This window comes from Rissa tridactyla, chromosome 16, assembly GCF_028500815.1.
Source record: "Rissa tridactyla isolate bRisTri1 chromosome 16, bRisTri1.patW.cur.20221130, whole genome shotgun sequence".
NCBI lineage: Eukaryota > Metazoa > Chordata > Aves > Charadriiformes > Laridae > Rissa > Rissa tridactyla.
In genome coordinates this window covers 125506-141301 of record NC_071481.1, presented here as the reverse complement: position 1 = coordinate 141301, position 15796 = coordinate 125506, and the positions used below count along the sequence as shown (strand labels likewise).

The window sequence follows — 15796 nt, the reverse complement described above, 5'->3', positions numbered from 1 at the left end:
TTAATGTCATCTTTTCCACTTGCCTCTTGGCTAAAGGAAAGCAGTAGTGTAATGTTCAGTGATGCAGCAGATGTTTCAAAGTCCTCATCAACGAGGAGATTACCCTGTTAACCTAAAATAGGCATGTTATGGAATTTCAGAAATGCCAAAAGAAATGTCTGAGCTAGCTTTGAATTGGCTAAGAAAGTTACGGAATTAAAGCACATAGGGGAGGCCTCCTATGATCCTGGCTTTTCACCAGAGTTTTATGGTCTTTTATTTGTCTGGTGCCTGTTCCGTCCCTAAAACACTAGTGCAAGGAGCACATCAGGAGAGAAAATACAGTTGGACAATGCAATTGGTTTGCTGTAGAGGAATCATTTACCTTCGCGTTGCTTACTTGCTTCCTGTCTTCTGATTTACTGTGACCTGCAAGGGAACATTCCTCTACCACAGCCAAGGCATTCAGGCGGAGCTAATTGAGCAATTAAATTATCGGGCAATGGAAGTAAAAATCTCATCCACACAGTGGATGGATTTAGCAATCTGACTCCTTTTAGTTTGACCTACGGTTATGTAACGTGTGTGTTGCCACATAGGTGCACCCTGTGCAAAACGAGGTAAGCAGTGGTTCTGACACAGACGGCAGCTGACGTGGGGTTCATGACTTCTCTCAGCTGACCATAGAAGAAGGTGACAGTTGGGGTTTCTGAGGATAAACTGTGAATGTGGACAGTCCATTTAATAGAACTTCCCTTCCTAACTGTTCCTTTCGTGGAAGTCTGTCAGGAGTTTGTAACTGTGGCTGAGCTAACAAATACATGAAAAAACCTTTCTTTCCAGTTGTGTGCATTTCACCTCTAAGTATCTATGAAGGAGTGCACAAAGCTAGGCAGTGTCCAAGTGCTGGTGGGCTTATACAGAATTGCAAAGGGAAACAAATTCCATTTTGGTGAAGAGTAACAAAGATGATGATGATCTGCCTGAAAAGCCATTCAGTATGAAAGTAGAGGCGATCTAAGATGCATGTGTTTTCTGAGAACATTGTAGAGATGTGATGTTTTTCTATGCCACCTCTCCAATTCGGCAATTCTGGGAATGATGCGTGTAATAAAACCACATCAGAATTCTTGCTCCTTCTTCCTGTGTGGAACTACTACTACACAAATTGTTGTTCTAGCTGCAAGATTGGTAATGGTAAAAAACACACCTGTCTACAGCAATGCTGTCATTAAACAGGTAGAGGATGGGGCATTAGAAATGCTGTTGCAACAGAAAACACAGGGAAACCTGAAACCCTGGAATGGAGGACTGAAAAGGATGCAGCAGGCTCACTGGGACAAACTTCTGCAGTGATGTTAGACCAGGGTGTAATGGAGAAGATGCTGCTGATGGACAGATCTGCTTTGCTACCATGGCAGGAGTTCTGTGTGTTGGTCTGATCACATAATCTCAGACCATATTAGAATAGAGAGTCTCTATTGGCTTGGTAGAAAGATTTGATTTTAAATTAAAGGGGATGTTGCAAAAGGTCACGAATGCTGACTCTGCAAGTTAAAATAGATTATTTCCTTCCCTTTTATTGACAATACAGAAGGTCTTAAAATTGACTCTACATTCCCTTCAAGGGAAGATAATTCTGAGGGGGTGTCCAGAGTCGGTGTGGTGCAGTATGCCTTAAAGCTGAGGGAGAGACTAGCCCAGGTCCATCTCTTCTGTTGGGGAGAATGAATAGTATGCACGAAGTTCCTGGTTGATCTCTTCTAACCCTGAAAAACATGTATTTTACTTGTAGTTTGGATTTGTTTAGCTTTAATTTTCAACCCTTTGTTGGACCAACTACTTCAGAAGCCCTTGCTCTTGTGTCTTATTCAGGAATTCAACAGAATTCTTTAATTAGGTAATAGCAAAACTTTTGCTGCTCATAAATTCTGCCATTCTTCACCTCGAGTTTTTCAATGCAATCTTTCAGTTGTGGACCCCAGAGCTAGACACAGGCTCCAGTGTCGTTTTCATCTGTAACAGGCCTAGAAGGGAAGATATTGCCTGATGGTTAAGGTATTCCAGGGCTGTGATTAGACCCCTTCCTGGGGAACGCCTGTGTGGCTCAGCCTCAGAAAAGGGGAAACAATTACTCGTTTGCCGATTCCTACATGTTCGGTCTTCAGACATAAAGCTTTCAGACATAAAACTGACCCAGAAGTTGCACTAAACTTTCATATAGAACCAAACCCATGGATTCTCAACAAGCTCTGCTAGTCCTGTACCCAGTTGGTAATATTACTGAGTAAATGTGTACCTGCAGAAATCACTTATTCCTCGTGCAAGAGGGGGGAAAAAAAAAAAAGCAGAGACGTCAAACTAAAAGCAAGCCTGTTTTTATTCTACCAGGCAGGAGATTAATTAGGTTACTTTGAGACCTGACCTCCAATTTTGTATCCAAAGTTCATGGCTCTTGTTGCGGAGAGATCAATTAATATGTCAGTGTATCAGGCTCAACACAGAAATGCCATCCAAACAGTGTACAAGGAACCTTTGCATACTGTGTATTTGCCCTAGCAGATAGTTAATCTGAGTTACTGTTTGCTACCTGTTCCATTTCTCTTGCTCAAGAGTGTTAGCAAATGTTTATTTGACAGAATGTTCTGTTCCTCTCCTCTTGGTTGGTTGTGGTTTTTTGTTTGGTTTTTTTTTTTTTTCCCTCCTCTCTCCTAAGAAAGTGCAGGCTAACTTCACAGCAACTCCAGGCTGCAAACATCATGTTGCAGGCTGGACTCTAGTCAAAGGAGTTTCTTTACTGCTGATGGAGGGGAGCAGAAAATGTCTTGAGAATGATCTGCCAAGCAGGGAAAGGGTCTTTAATCAAAGGGTAAGAAATTGGAAGAAGGGAGATACTTACAGCACTTTGACTCACCTGAAAACACTCAACAAATTGAATACCAAGGTGAATAATCTATTTAGACCAGTAGAAGCAAAAAACAGGCTTGTGAATGGCAGCAACCAAGTGTCCACTAATAGCCCCTGTTGACTGCTATCTGATCTAGTATGGCTGCCTTCTTGTTGTTTTAACAGGAGGTTGTGTTTGAAAGATCTCATTAAAAGATCTCCAAAGGCCTCCATGCTAGTCTGGCAGGCATTGCTTTCCAGTATACCGATTAATCAGTTTTCTTCAAATGCTGTTCATATACTGAATTGAAAGTGGAGCACTATACAAGTCTATATGGTTTGCAGAGCAAGTGGTAATTACCAATGCTGGTTAACACTTGAAAATGATAGAAATCTCAGTTGCTAGTGACAGAAGAGGAGGGGGAGATGATAGGCTGGCAAATGACTTGCATGATATAAATGTTTGTTTCCAACATGGCAGGGTGCTGGAATACTGCTGTCAGAGATGGACATTTAGGACGGAAACAAAATAATGATAAGATGCTAAAAGCCCTTATACATTTCACCATGCTCCAGGGAAAGGTAAATTGTACTGCTCACCCAGCAAACGTTCTCAAATTTGTTCCCTTAGAAGAATTTGCTGAGCTATATATACTTTTCAAGTCAGGATGAGTGGTCCCTACTTGTTTCTGCACTCTGCGGAGGTCTGTTCATGGCTGTACTCTGGTGCTTTGAGGGTTGCTTTGCATATTGTAGGCAGGCAGAGGCCCTGAAAGAGACTGCCAGGCTCAGAGTGTGGCATAGGGGTGTCCTTTTCTTTGCCTCAGTGGTTGTGAGAGGCAATGAAGGCTGCCAGAGTGGCTTTTGGGGCCATCCAGGAATATTAAAGCACCTGCTGTATCTATTTACACTGAGTGGCCGTACCGCACCCCAACATCTGTCTGCCTCCATAAGGTAACTGATTGTTGGGGATGGCACGTAGACATCCCTATAGTCTCTGCCTTGTTCTGACAACTCTAGACTCTTTCAGGCAGAAAGCGGATGACAGCCCCTGCCTCTCCTGTCTGACAGGTGCTCCGTATGGATGGAAGAGGCTAAATTAAAACCATCAGAAGTAAACTTTCTGGTTTTTCTTGATAACTGGTATAAAGGAGAGAAGGGAGCAGTCTGTGCACTGCAATTAACATCGAGTGCTATTGCAACTCATCCTGTAATGCGATATAGATACAATCTCAGCAGAAAATTGCACGCTGTACTGAGTCAGAAACAGAGCAATGCTGCGTTTTGAAGAAAGTAATTAGCCCCAGGGACCTGGTGGTTTCTCATTTCCCCTGTGGTAAACACAGGGAAGTGGGGCAGTACTTCCCATAGGCTTCCAAAGCCAATTTAGACAAGGTACAGAGCCAATTTATAAACCAAAGTTTTAATGAATGCTTAGTAAGAGGCAGGCACACCTCCAGTCTCCCTGCAGTGCCCACCAGGTAGCACTTGGTGCCATGCTGCTTTTCTTTCGTGAGCTCCGAGTACTCTGTCTCTGTCCGGGCACCGCTGAGCCGGCGCAGCACCGCTTTGGTACCCTTCACCACCTCTCCAGCCAAGGGTGATGCTGCGTGGCAGACCTGCCGGGGTCACCATTCACCATGCTTCCAAGCAGCTGGGTGCTGTGGCCTGCCCTCCGCACGGTGCTTTACCTCTTCCTGTCAGCCCTTGGTACAGCAGTGGCCCCAGCCCTTCTTGTGCTGGCCTGCCCTTTGCTTTCACTAAAATAGCGATTTGAGGTTTTACGGAACTCACTGATCATGTGAGTTCTGGTTTCATTCTTCAATAGAAGATCAGAAGTGTGCTGAATCACAGAAATAAGACACCCGGTAGCCAAGAAAACTTTCATCTTAATAATGACAGGACCTACTGACTGGAAGCTCCAGCTCACCATATAAGAAGCAAGGAACTGAGCCGTTCAGGTAACATAGCAGGGATGACAGTAATCTCTGTTTATGCTCTATCTTTAAATGAAAATTGAGTTTAGTTCTAAAATATATGTGGCCCGTGCCAGCTCTGGGTAACCGCAAGTTCCTGCATCCAGGATTCTTGCTCTGCTTTCCTGACATACTACTTGTCACCTTTCTGTGGTTTGTCACATGCAGAAAAAACCCTGCAGGGTCTTTGGGGCATAATCACATCCTTGTCTTGTGAAATGCATAGTACACTTGAGGCATCACACTGAAATGAAATACTGTGCTTCAGTGAGTTTGCCACACTGCTTTATGTGTTCCTGCACCTCTTTCCCCAAAGCTGCATCCAACAGCAACGCTTAGAACCAATATCTTGCATGGTAAGTATCTTAGGTGCCTGCAGTTAACACTTTTGTTCAGCATTTGTCCAGAATCGCATGGTCGATGTAGCCTAGCACGCATGTTGCCTCAGAGGAGTTTTTCCTCAGCCGCCTTTCATTCAGTTGCTGGAAAAACAGATGATGATAAAGATCTTCAGAAATATAATTATTTCCCTGGTTTGGTATCTTAAAGTGTTGATCGTAGGAGCTGGTTAGGAAGTAAAGACAAAACTCATCATTTGGACTGTTTAAACTGTTTGTAGGACTGTAGTCTTATAAGACAAAGCGCATTCTCAGTCTTCTAGATTCTGTAAGTGCCCTCTAGTGACTAATTCTCTGAACTGTGTTGGGTTTTCAGTCGGAGATACACCAGCCATTGAAGGGGTCGTCTGGTCAGGGCAGGAGCTAGGTAAATGTCCTCATATTATTTTGAAGGCAGCTCTAGTTTGTCCTGCAGAAGGAAACAGAAATGCTCACTGAGCAGTCACTGCACAAAGCTCAGGAAAGCAAACGACTAAATGCATGCACGCTGCTATTGTGGAAATTGCATGTCTGAACTGAAACACGAGTCAAATTGAGTGGAAACCAGTGGAAGAAAAACTATTGGGCTGTCGCTGCACAACACTTGAATTGTGTCAGTGAAGCGTGACGTAAGCGAATTTTTTTTCTGAATAATTATCCTGTAAGGTTTGAGAAGAGGCCACGGCATTCTGGGTTTTGTTTGATAGATAGCAGCTGTAGACTAGGCTGATAGATTACTGACGTTTCATTTGTACCATGACAGCATTCCGGTTTTTCTAAAAACAAATTGGTTCTTTACTAATGACTTTGCTTGTTTAAAAAAAAAAGTTTCAACTTGTTTTACAAAACGGTTTGAGTTATGATCCAAGACTGTCTTTCTCTGTGTATTTGTCAATAGTGGGGGCATTTCTGTCTCTTCCTATTATTAGAGCTCTATGTGCAATGTTGTGCACTGTAGTTGCCTGGCACACTTGTCAGGCAGCATCTTGAAGATACTCCTTCATGGGTTGTTTCAGGAGCATGGCCTCACCTTGCACCCGAAAAGAATAGGGTACATTTGCACTGTTCCCGAAAAGGATGGGAGCAAACACAAATTCCTTTTGCACTTTTATATCCACACAATGCAGACTTAGGAAGTGCGGACAGCAGTTGTCAGAACATGCATACTTGTTTCTTTAAAAAATCATGTTCTTATCTTGCATAGTAGTTCATTGTGTTGAATTTATTTTCTCAATGAATTGACAACTCAATGCAAATGGATCACTGCTGTTACCATTGCTATTCATTCTGCAGCAAAATACAGGGTTTCATTTCTGGTGTAGTTTTAGGGAGGGGTTTTTTTGTTGTGTTTTTCCTTCTTTTAAGTAAAAATCCAAGTGTCCTTTTAACTGTTTAATTGCATCCATTCATATAGCCAGCATAGGTGTTTGGTGAATCCAGGTTCAGGAACTGATTTATCTGGGCTATTAAAGTCATATGACAATATGCTAAGGGCCAGATATGGAGGTGGTGTGCAAACTGGCATATATGAGACTTCTTTATGTTCTTAGACTGTATTAGCCTCCCACCAGCTTCCTTATGCCTACTCAGTTGACATGTAAGGGATGCTAGGGTGGTGTAATTTACGTGGTAAGCTCCTCTTACCGTATAAGCATTAAGAACATGTAATTGAAATGCACCTCACCTTGTTTGAACTTGCTTCTTTTTTTTCTGTCTTACTCTGTATTTGCACCGTGTTTGATACCATAGGCCATAAACCTCACTGGCATGACTGGGCATTTACAGAAATATAAACTTACTTCTTCAACTGATATCATAAATGTTATGAAAAGCAGAGTTTCTTTTGGATTTAGCAAAGGAGCAAAAGCTTTCATGTACCTGGAATACATGTGCAGGCAGAGTGCAAGAGAAGAGGGCAAATTGGCATCGGCTCTAGAAATGACCTGGAAAAGTGGATTGCGGAAGGATCAAGGACAGTTGGGATTTAGAGAGCACTCAGCCTGTGTGATGAACGCCTGTATTCACCTAGGTAACTCCAGCGGTAGGACACGAAGAAATGGCATGTAGCTGAGTCAGGATAAGTTCGGGTTGAAAATTAAGAAAAGGCTCTTCACTGAGAGGGTGGTTGGTCACCAGAACAGGCTCCCAAGGGAAGTGGTCACGGCACCAAGCGCGTCAGAGTTCAGGGATTGTCTGGATGACGCTCTTAGTCATATGTGGTTTAGTTTTAGATAGTCCTGTGAGGAGTAGGGAGTTGGACTCGATAATCCTTATGGGACCCTTCCAGCTTGAAATATTCTATGATTCTAACTTTTGCAATTTTTGTCATTGGCAGAACTAATTTTAAATAAGCGTGAGACTACCATGAACTTGCCATTGAAGAAATGTCGTGGTCCCTGGTTTGCAAACTTATCACCCCTACAAATAGTCTAAGGTTGAGCTGGCATCTGTTTAAATTATTCTAGTGCAAAAGAATGATAGCACCAAGAAAACTGCAACGTTATTCTAAGACAGTTAATTAATGATGTGACTTTGTTAACTGCACTGGACAGAATAAGGAATATACTATGTAAAAGGAGGAGTTGCATCAAGCTTTCTGAGGAATTACAGGAATATTTAGACCCTTGAACTTGCTTGGAAAAAAGCTGTATTTAAAGAGATGGGCCTGATGCCCAGTAGCAAGTGTAGCAAGCTTTACTCATAGCTTCTTAAGTGATGACACTGCTTTCTAGGTCTTAAGAAAAAAGTCTGAGGGAATAGAATAGAATAGTTCAGTTCGAAGGGACCTACAACTATCGTCTAGTCCAACTGCATGACCACTTAACGGCTGACCAAAAGTTCAAGCCATACTGTTAAGGGCATTAATCAAAATCCTCTTAGTAAACACTGAGAGGCATGGGGCATCAAGCACCTCTTTTTTTGGTGTGTGTGTATTTTAATTTATTTTTTTTTTTGCTACAAAAGTACTGTGAAAAATGAGTGGGCTGTTTTTGTGCACATGGAAACATGCTGTATATACATGCTTCTATACATGCTGTATAGAAGAGGAGGCAATGCAGACGCTGACATCTTGTTCTCTGTACATCATCTGAGATCTTTGTGTCTCACTTCTCCACTGGAAGAGTTCCCTGACTGTAGCGTTTTGAAAGTGTGCTTTTGCTAAAATACAAACAGTGTATAACTAGACTAGGAAGATGCAACAGACTGGGACATGGTGGTTTCAGAGGCAGTAACCAAACAAAGAAGCAGTTGTACAAAGAAAGCCACATAGGCTGAGTGGTTGTTTTTCCCCTAATCTCTTCTGAAAACTTGCCCAAAATTTCTTGTGCACTTTAATTTACATCAGACAAATATCGTAAATCCATAGCACTAAATCCTATACAGCTTGAAAGAACCTTAGAAAGCCACCGTGTCTGTATACATCTTTCTCTCTTTCTCTCTCAAACTATGAAAACACCAAGTGTTGAAAAGCGTACGGGCTGTATAATATCACTGGCAGTGAGTTTGCCAAATCAGCTATGGTACTAAGGCCTAGCGCAGCATAGCTAACTCACTCAGATACGTTTTCAATGAGAGCTAAACGCTGGCAACAAATGGGTAAGAGTCTCAACTTTTTCATAAATTCTGAGTGCTTTCTTTGATCTAATCCTTCCTCTTAATAATTAACTAATAAGGAGTGGCACCCCCAACCCACCACCACCCCCTGCCCTGGCCCCTGCAATCGTGAATCTCATTCTCCCAAACAAGACAAAGGCTTTTTTGTTTTTCCTTTTGAAAAACTTTAGCGCATGGACAATAATTAACTTGTCACTTCAATGTGGACTAGGAAAAGAAGGATATTTAGTTCTTTCTGTGTTATTGACAGGTTGGGGTGGTCAAAAATGACAGATTAAGCTAGACCACTTATTCCTCCAAAGGAGCAAGAAATAAGTGTTTCATTCTGGGTACAGGGAAGCTTTAGTCTTTTCCATGGTATGGAAAGGGAAGTTTTTCAGTATGTGAGAGCCTCACTGACTTGCAAATTGCACAAACTGACTTGAGATAGGCTTGGCAGTAATTCTTTTCTAACCTACACTGCTCTGGATTTTCCTCACCTACTGCCCTGCTGCCCCACCTCCTTCGTTGTGGAGCTCCGGACGGGACAAACTGAAGTCCTCCAAACTAAGCAGTTTTCCCTCCCCTTTAAATTAAGTGAATTCCGCTAAATTACAAAAGAAAAAAAAGTCACTTCATTTGAGAGCCTCCTCCCTCCCCTTCCCTCTTGTGTCTTCAGAAGGGAATACACTTTCTGAGGTTTTCTTGCAATATTGGCAAGGCAACCATTTTGTGTCAAGGGCAACCAAAGCTGTACCACTGTCGCAAGCCTGTACAGTTTGTTCCGAGGAGCTCTCTGCGGCTGTGCCCACGGTCTCTCACAGAAACACAGCAGCGCAGAAGGTGCACGTTCATGGCCTTTCTGAAGGAAGAAGGGTTGTGTGTGATCTCTACCTCTCCACCTTTTTGCTTGTATAAGAGCGGGCTGTCTGCTGTTCTGTAGGAAGTGGAGGATGTTTGCAGAGGGCACACACAGGACCCTCTGCAGACTTAAAATCTTGGTAACTCATCACGCCTCTCCCTCTGCGTCATTGAGCGTAAATTAATCTTTGCTCCAGGATTCATGTGGCCTTTGGGTGTTCTGAAGCGGCAGCCCCTGAGCACAGAACAACTTTCACAGTGTGTCTGTTTGGTACAGGCTTTGTATCTTCCCCCGAAAGAATCAAATCATGCTTGGAAAAGAAGCTGCCAGTTCCAGGTAGATCACTGAATAACATCACGGAGCCACTGAACCTAACTGAAAGATGTTTTAAAATGAATTCTTAGATGAAATGACAGTCCAATTACAAGAAAAAGGAACACCCAACATCACACAACCAAAACCCCGTTCTTCAAGAGAGAACAACATACTCTTTGTCGGTGGTTTGCACAGAACTTCACTCGACTGGAGCTAATGTTTACCTCGGAGAAAAGGATTATGAGGATAGCAAGAGAGGTTTCCAAGAAACGGAGGAATGGTACTGATCTGAGAGGCAAATAATGAGGTCTGCTGGCAAATGAAACAACGAGCCTAACATGAAGCTGTAAACGAGCAGAGAGATGAATACGCTGTCAGAAGCTTCTTCGTGGAAAGACTTAACAAGAGTTCAGTGAATGCAAAACATCCTGCACCCAGAGAAGGTAGGAGGGAACAGCACAGATCCATAGCAGTAGGTATTCATCACCAAGACTCGCTCTTTTGGACACTGTTGGGTTAAATTAGTACAAAGTAAATGAGTATCTTTACATTTCAACAACAATTTATGTGCAGGCTCACAGAGGAGAGATTTGTGGTTTTCATTTTGTCTAAAGCCCAAAGGATGCTGAGAGATGAATGCACAGCAGGAATTGCTTTCGTTCTCTCTGTTGTTGTTGTTACCCTGGGAAGAAGTAGAGTGCCTGGTCCCGTCGTACCAAGTGGACAAACTATGCTAAATGGTGTAGGAGTTAATCCTTGTAAGTTCTGAGCAGACAATTTATTTAATTGAACATGGAATAAACATTAGTTTAATGTCTCAAACGTGTTTACAGGGAACAAATGATTGTATACAATGGTCACGACTGTCTACTGGTATTAATAATATAACCCGCTCTCCGTGCCCAGGTGGAACAAAAAGTAATCCTCAATGACAAGGAATGGGGCTCTTCAATGCCCTGTTATCTGCTCAGTCTTTGCAGAGCTCTCCAGCACGTGGATGGTGGGTGGGACTGGGGCTGGTGGCTGTGAACACTGAAGGGATGGCTGACTCTGGGGCTTGAGCAAAGGCGGCAGCAAACAATTGTGGCTGGTCTGGCAGCCGTAGTCTCCCAGCCCATTTCGCTGTCTCTGAGCATGAGAAGCTGGGTGGGCAGTAGCTGGTGCTACTACAACTACTGCTGAGGGTAGTGGCTCCTCCCAGCAGCAGCCGTCTCTTTCCCCATCTGATCCCTTTGGCAGGCAGCAGACCTGCCTGCTTGTGTTCTCCTACCAGCTGTGGCACCTGGCTGGACCTTACCCTGTTCCTGCCTTTCATTTTTAGGGTTGCAAATCTTTTTATTTTTGCCTTTGTTGCTCAGAAGCATGAAGGATCTTTGCAGTGGCTGTGGTACTGGAGGCATGTAAATAAAGGGGCTGTCAGCCTGCGCGTTTGAACAAGAACATGATAGTTTTCTTCCAGTGCCACAGTAATGGTTTTAATCGATTCGTTAAGAATGTGGCTTCTAAAACAAGTTTGTTCTCTCCATAGGCAGCAAGCGGAGCAGTGGCTGCTGTGTTGTGGGTGAGACCCTCTGGCGGGAGGAGACACCGCGTCCCATTGTGGTGACAGCCATCTGGCATCAGCACTGAGAAGTGGCGTGTGGCAAGGCTGGGTTGATGTAGGGTCTGGAAGTCCCATATCTGGGAGCTGAAAGGAAGAGCTCAGCACAGACAGATGAGGGACATCTTAGTACCAAAGTTGCCTCAAATCTGCCAGGACTGAGGGTAGATTGTATGTCAAATGAGGAACCTACAGCATCTTTGGTAGAAGCCTGCAACAGTGTCTGACGTGGCAACAAAAGAACATGTGTTGTTTGGGGCAAATTGGTGTATTTTGGGATGATTCTCTTACTCAAAGATGTCTCTGACATCAGACTGACTCTCCCATCTGTGTTTAGTTTATCTGCGTGAGCATTTTGATGTGGGCGAAGGTGAAAAGGTGAACTGGATCAAATAGCTGAGAGCAACTGTGCCGGTGCTTGACAAGTTTATTGCTCGGTTTTGCCCAGTCTGGCAGAATTAGGCATGTATCTTAGGGTTAGTTTGGGAGCAAGGTGCTTACACAGGGCACTGTCTTAGCAAGCAGTAAAGGGAAAAGATTTGCTGTGACTGTTGACATGCTGTTTGGGATGTGGTTTTGAGGAAGAACATTTGTGAGGATAGGTGAGGAACACAGTCCTCACCTGAACGCTTTCATTTAGTCGGGTACAAACACCCTTCTGCCCTATGAACGTTGTTGTGCTGTGAGTAAATAACCCTTAGTGTTATAAAGGTTCTTTTACGCTGTTGTTGGATTATAGAAACTCTGATGAATGATACTTGACCAATATAATGGACAAATTGACATAAAAAAATTGAACAACACAGATCAGGTGACAGGGAATCTGTGGTGATAAGAATGTTCAGTGGTCTCTTGCACCTGTCCTTGTGTACTGCAAGATTACCCTGATTTCTCACAATTTCACATTGGATTTTATGTGAACTTGTGCAGTAGCCGAACACCCCCTGCCTTGAACAGTGCTCTTTGGCATCTTTTTCAGATGTTGTGGTTGCACTACCTACCACATAAATGAAAGCGAGTTTTCTACGGACAAATGGTGCAATACCTTTTATTCCTACTGTGATTGTTGATTTATGTGCAGGAAAGCCATTGTTCTGCTACAATAAATACTGATATATGCTAAGGATTCATGCAGTGTTATGGTAACCTCTGGAGATAAAATTAAGCATCCTTAATGCTTAGTGCCCTGAGTTTGAAGTTTTTTAAAAATACGCAGAACAGACTGCACTACATCACGCCATCTTTGTTTGCAAACCATGAGGGAATTTGGCATGTAAGAGCACAAACTAGGGCACCATAAAACAAAGTTGGCAAATCGCCTTACCTAAGGAAGGGCAGGACTGAATGCTACCGTTAGTTAGAAGAGATAAAAGCGCAGCGTCATCTATGGCATCTGCTCTATGGCCTTATCAAAAAATATCTCCACCCCAGCTAAAAGTCTTACTATCACGATCCACTTCCCCTGCGATTCCAGGGATGAGTCTGTGGAAACGAAGACGTCGCTGCTCCTCGCAGGGGAGGCTGGACGAGGTGACCTTTAAAGGTCCCTTCCACCCCAGACCGTTCCGCGATGCTATGGAGCGACGGTACGGCCGCTCGCAGCTGCCTGCGCTGAGCGCTGCTACAGAAAGTGGGCGGGGGGGCGCGGTCGGCCTCGAGGGCGCGTCCCGGGCAGCCCCCGGCCTCTTCCGGGGGCGGGGGGCCCGTGGGAGCGGAGCGCGCTCCTGCGCCCGTACCCGCGGCCGGCAGAGCTCTGGCGGGGACGGGGGCAGCCGGGCCACGGGGCAGAGCAGGGCAGCGCCCCCCCACCGCAGCCCGCTCCTGCGGCGGCGCGGCCGGGGCCGCCCTCCGGGGGCGGTGCGCGGGGCGGCCGCTTCCGCCGGCGAATGGCGGCGGGACCACGTCAGCGGGGCCGGGCCGGCGTCAGCGCGCGGTGCAGTGCGGGGCCGGGCGCCGCTGAGGTAAGGCCGCCAGGCGGGGCGGCGGCGGGGGTCGCGCCGGGCCCGTCCCGGTCCGGGGCGGTTGCGCGGCTCGTTCTCGGCTGACAGGAGCTTTTGGGAGGCGGCGGCCATCGCGTCGGGTCAGGGCCGGGGTCGGCCTTTCCCCGCCACGCTGGCGTCTGCGGTGTGTTTGGAGCCTTCGGTACCCGCCGCAGAAGAATTGGGACTAGATTCTACCAAAGAAGCAACAACTTATTTTCGGCGTAGAGGTGCCCGGGAGGAAGGGCGATGGCCCATCCCGGCCTGCTGTGTGCGCTGGCCGTGCAGACAGCAGGCGGCAGAGACGGCATCACGAAGGCCCTGCGCATTGAGATGCGCGGTTGTTGGTACAACCAACGTCGAGTGCCAAAAATCACAAATAACAGCCATTGATAGCGAAAGCAAACAGCCACGTAGCTGTTTTCTGTGCTGAAGGAGATGTTTTCTGCTTTGAAGCTGTTGTGATCACTAGGTAGACTCACCTGAGGACAGGGTTATGTTCTCTGGTGAACAATTCATAAGTTGAGGAAAATTGGCAATGAGGAATATAGGCTCAGCTCACAGTTTTATGATGATTTTCTGTTGGACTAGTGACACGCTGTCAATAATAGCCTTTTGTTCCAAATAATCGCAGATCATCATGTGTATTTTTGAGCCACGCAGAGGGGTTCTTTCCTTCTGTCACTAATGTGTTCCCACTTACAACTTGCGATACTGTTTTTTTTTGCAACGCACGGTACAGAGCAGGAAGATAAAGGAAGATCTAGCATGAAATTAAACTAATAGATGAACACAGGGAGATCAATAACCTGGGTGCAAATGGCAAGGTATGTCAGTGACGAAGGGGAGAGCTAGCAGAGCTGTATTGTCACGTTTCTGTGAAGTGCCCAGGAGGTCATTAGAGCATCTGTCGTGAATCTGATTGGGTTTTTGTTACGTCTTTTTTTCTGGTATCTCTCTCCTAATTTTTAACAAATTCTCGTTGTGAGGGAATTACTTTGACCTGAAGGCTGATAAAGGTACTCCCGCAAAGTAAGTTCTCCGCTTATGAAAGACACGGGTCATAAGAACTTTTCAGTAATTTGTGAAAACAGTGTCAAGGGGAACACCGGTGTGGGCATCTTCATGAAGTCTCCGTACACTTCTCCTTCTGTTGATCTTTCTGAGGGACTGGGTGTCTACTGAGCTTTCCCAACAAAATGTAGCTTGCTGTTGGTGCCTTGTGAGACAGGGTGTCAAGGCGTGTAATTACAATTATTAATCACTTGTTGTTTTCTCTTACATGGTATCTATCTTGGTCTGAAGAGAAGCAGTCTCGAGGAAACCTGTGGTACAGCGTTAGTAATACTTAGTAGATGTCTTCTCTCTCCCACCCTTCCTCCTCCCCCTCAGGCCCCAAATACAGTCAAGTTACCCTAGCTGCAGTCTTCTGTGAGGTGCTTGGCATTTAATTTTGCATTGTGAAATGTCTCTCTTTGGATGCTTATGTAGAGCTGGGGATCATTCTGTGTAAGGCATCGTCCTGCCGTGCTTAATGACTGTTGTGTCAGTGTGATGGTAAACGTGGATTTATGGAGTTCTGCTTTTGGTAATAGTTAGGGATGTGCAGCAAAGAATGTTGCATAGACTAAGGGCTCCAGGAAGACGTGTGTGAAATGCACTGGAGGAAGTAGCAGAAAATGAGAGATTTGTGGGAGTTCTGTACACTTAAAGTAGCAGAACAGCTGGGAGTCTTTTCCCCTGGGGAACTGTAAACAAAAAAGAAAGATTTGTTTTGCTTACTACTGTGCAGCTGTGAGGTTTTCCTGAAGAGGTGTGAGGTGAAGTGGAGCCATCCTTGTGCAGCAGCAGCCTTTGGTCCGTGGGCAAGAAAGCATAAAGAAAAGGTCAGACTTCACTTATGAGCTGTTTCCATTTCTGGTAGTAAGAGGCAAGAAATGACATGTGGTTCATTAATTCAGCAGATCTGTCGGCATCTATCCTGATATGCTATTTTGGAATCCATTTGGCTGTTTTACTCACCACAGTATACATGCTTTGGCTACAGGAGTGATTCTGATGAGACCCAAGGAGGCTGTTCAGCACTTGAATGCTATTAATCTCTGAGAGAGGAGTAGCAGTGCTGAGGGTGGCTTGTGGTGTACGTATCTGCTCAGGAATTAGTTCGAAACGTCAGTTCCTGAACTGAAAGATGGTATCAATTTCTGGTTCCAACCGTATTTATTGTC

At 44.8% G+C, this 15796-nt stretch overlaps 1 protein-coding gene across 30 annotated transcripts in view; it reads left to right on the top strand.

Moving 5' to 3' along the window:
• SLC45A1 (solute carrier family 45 member 1) overlaps positions 1-15796 on the top strand; it is a 75275-nt gene that overhangs the window by 44075 nt on the left and 15404 nt on the right. For 18 of the 30 annotated variants that reach the window (XR_008469472.1, XR_008469470.1, XR_008469471.1 and 15 more), the window contains one exon: positions 11518-13175. The exons of 5 other annotated variants lie outside the window; for them this stretch is intronic. Coding sequence is in view for 17 of the 25 variants with exons in the window: in XM_054222142.1 (XP_054078117.1) it covers positions 12934-13175 (242 nt within the window). In the remaining 8 variants the exon portion in view is untranslated. 7 more of the 30 variants (XM_054222131.1, XM_054222143.1, XM_054222149.1 and 4 more) reach the window with 7 other exon arrangements.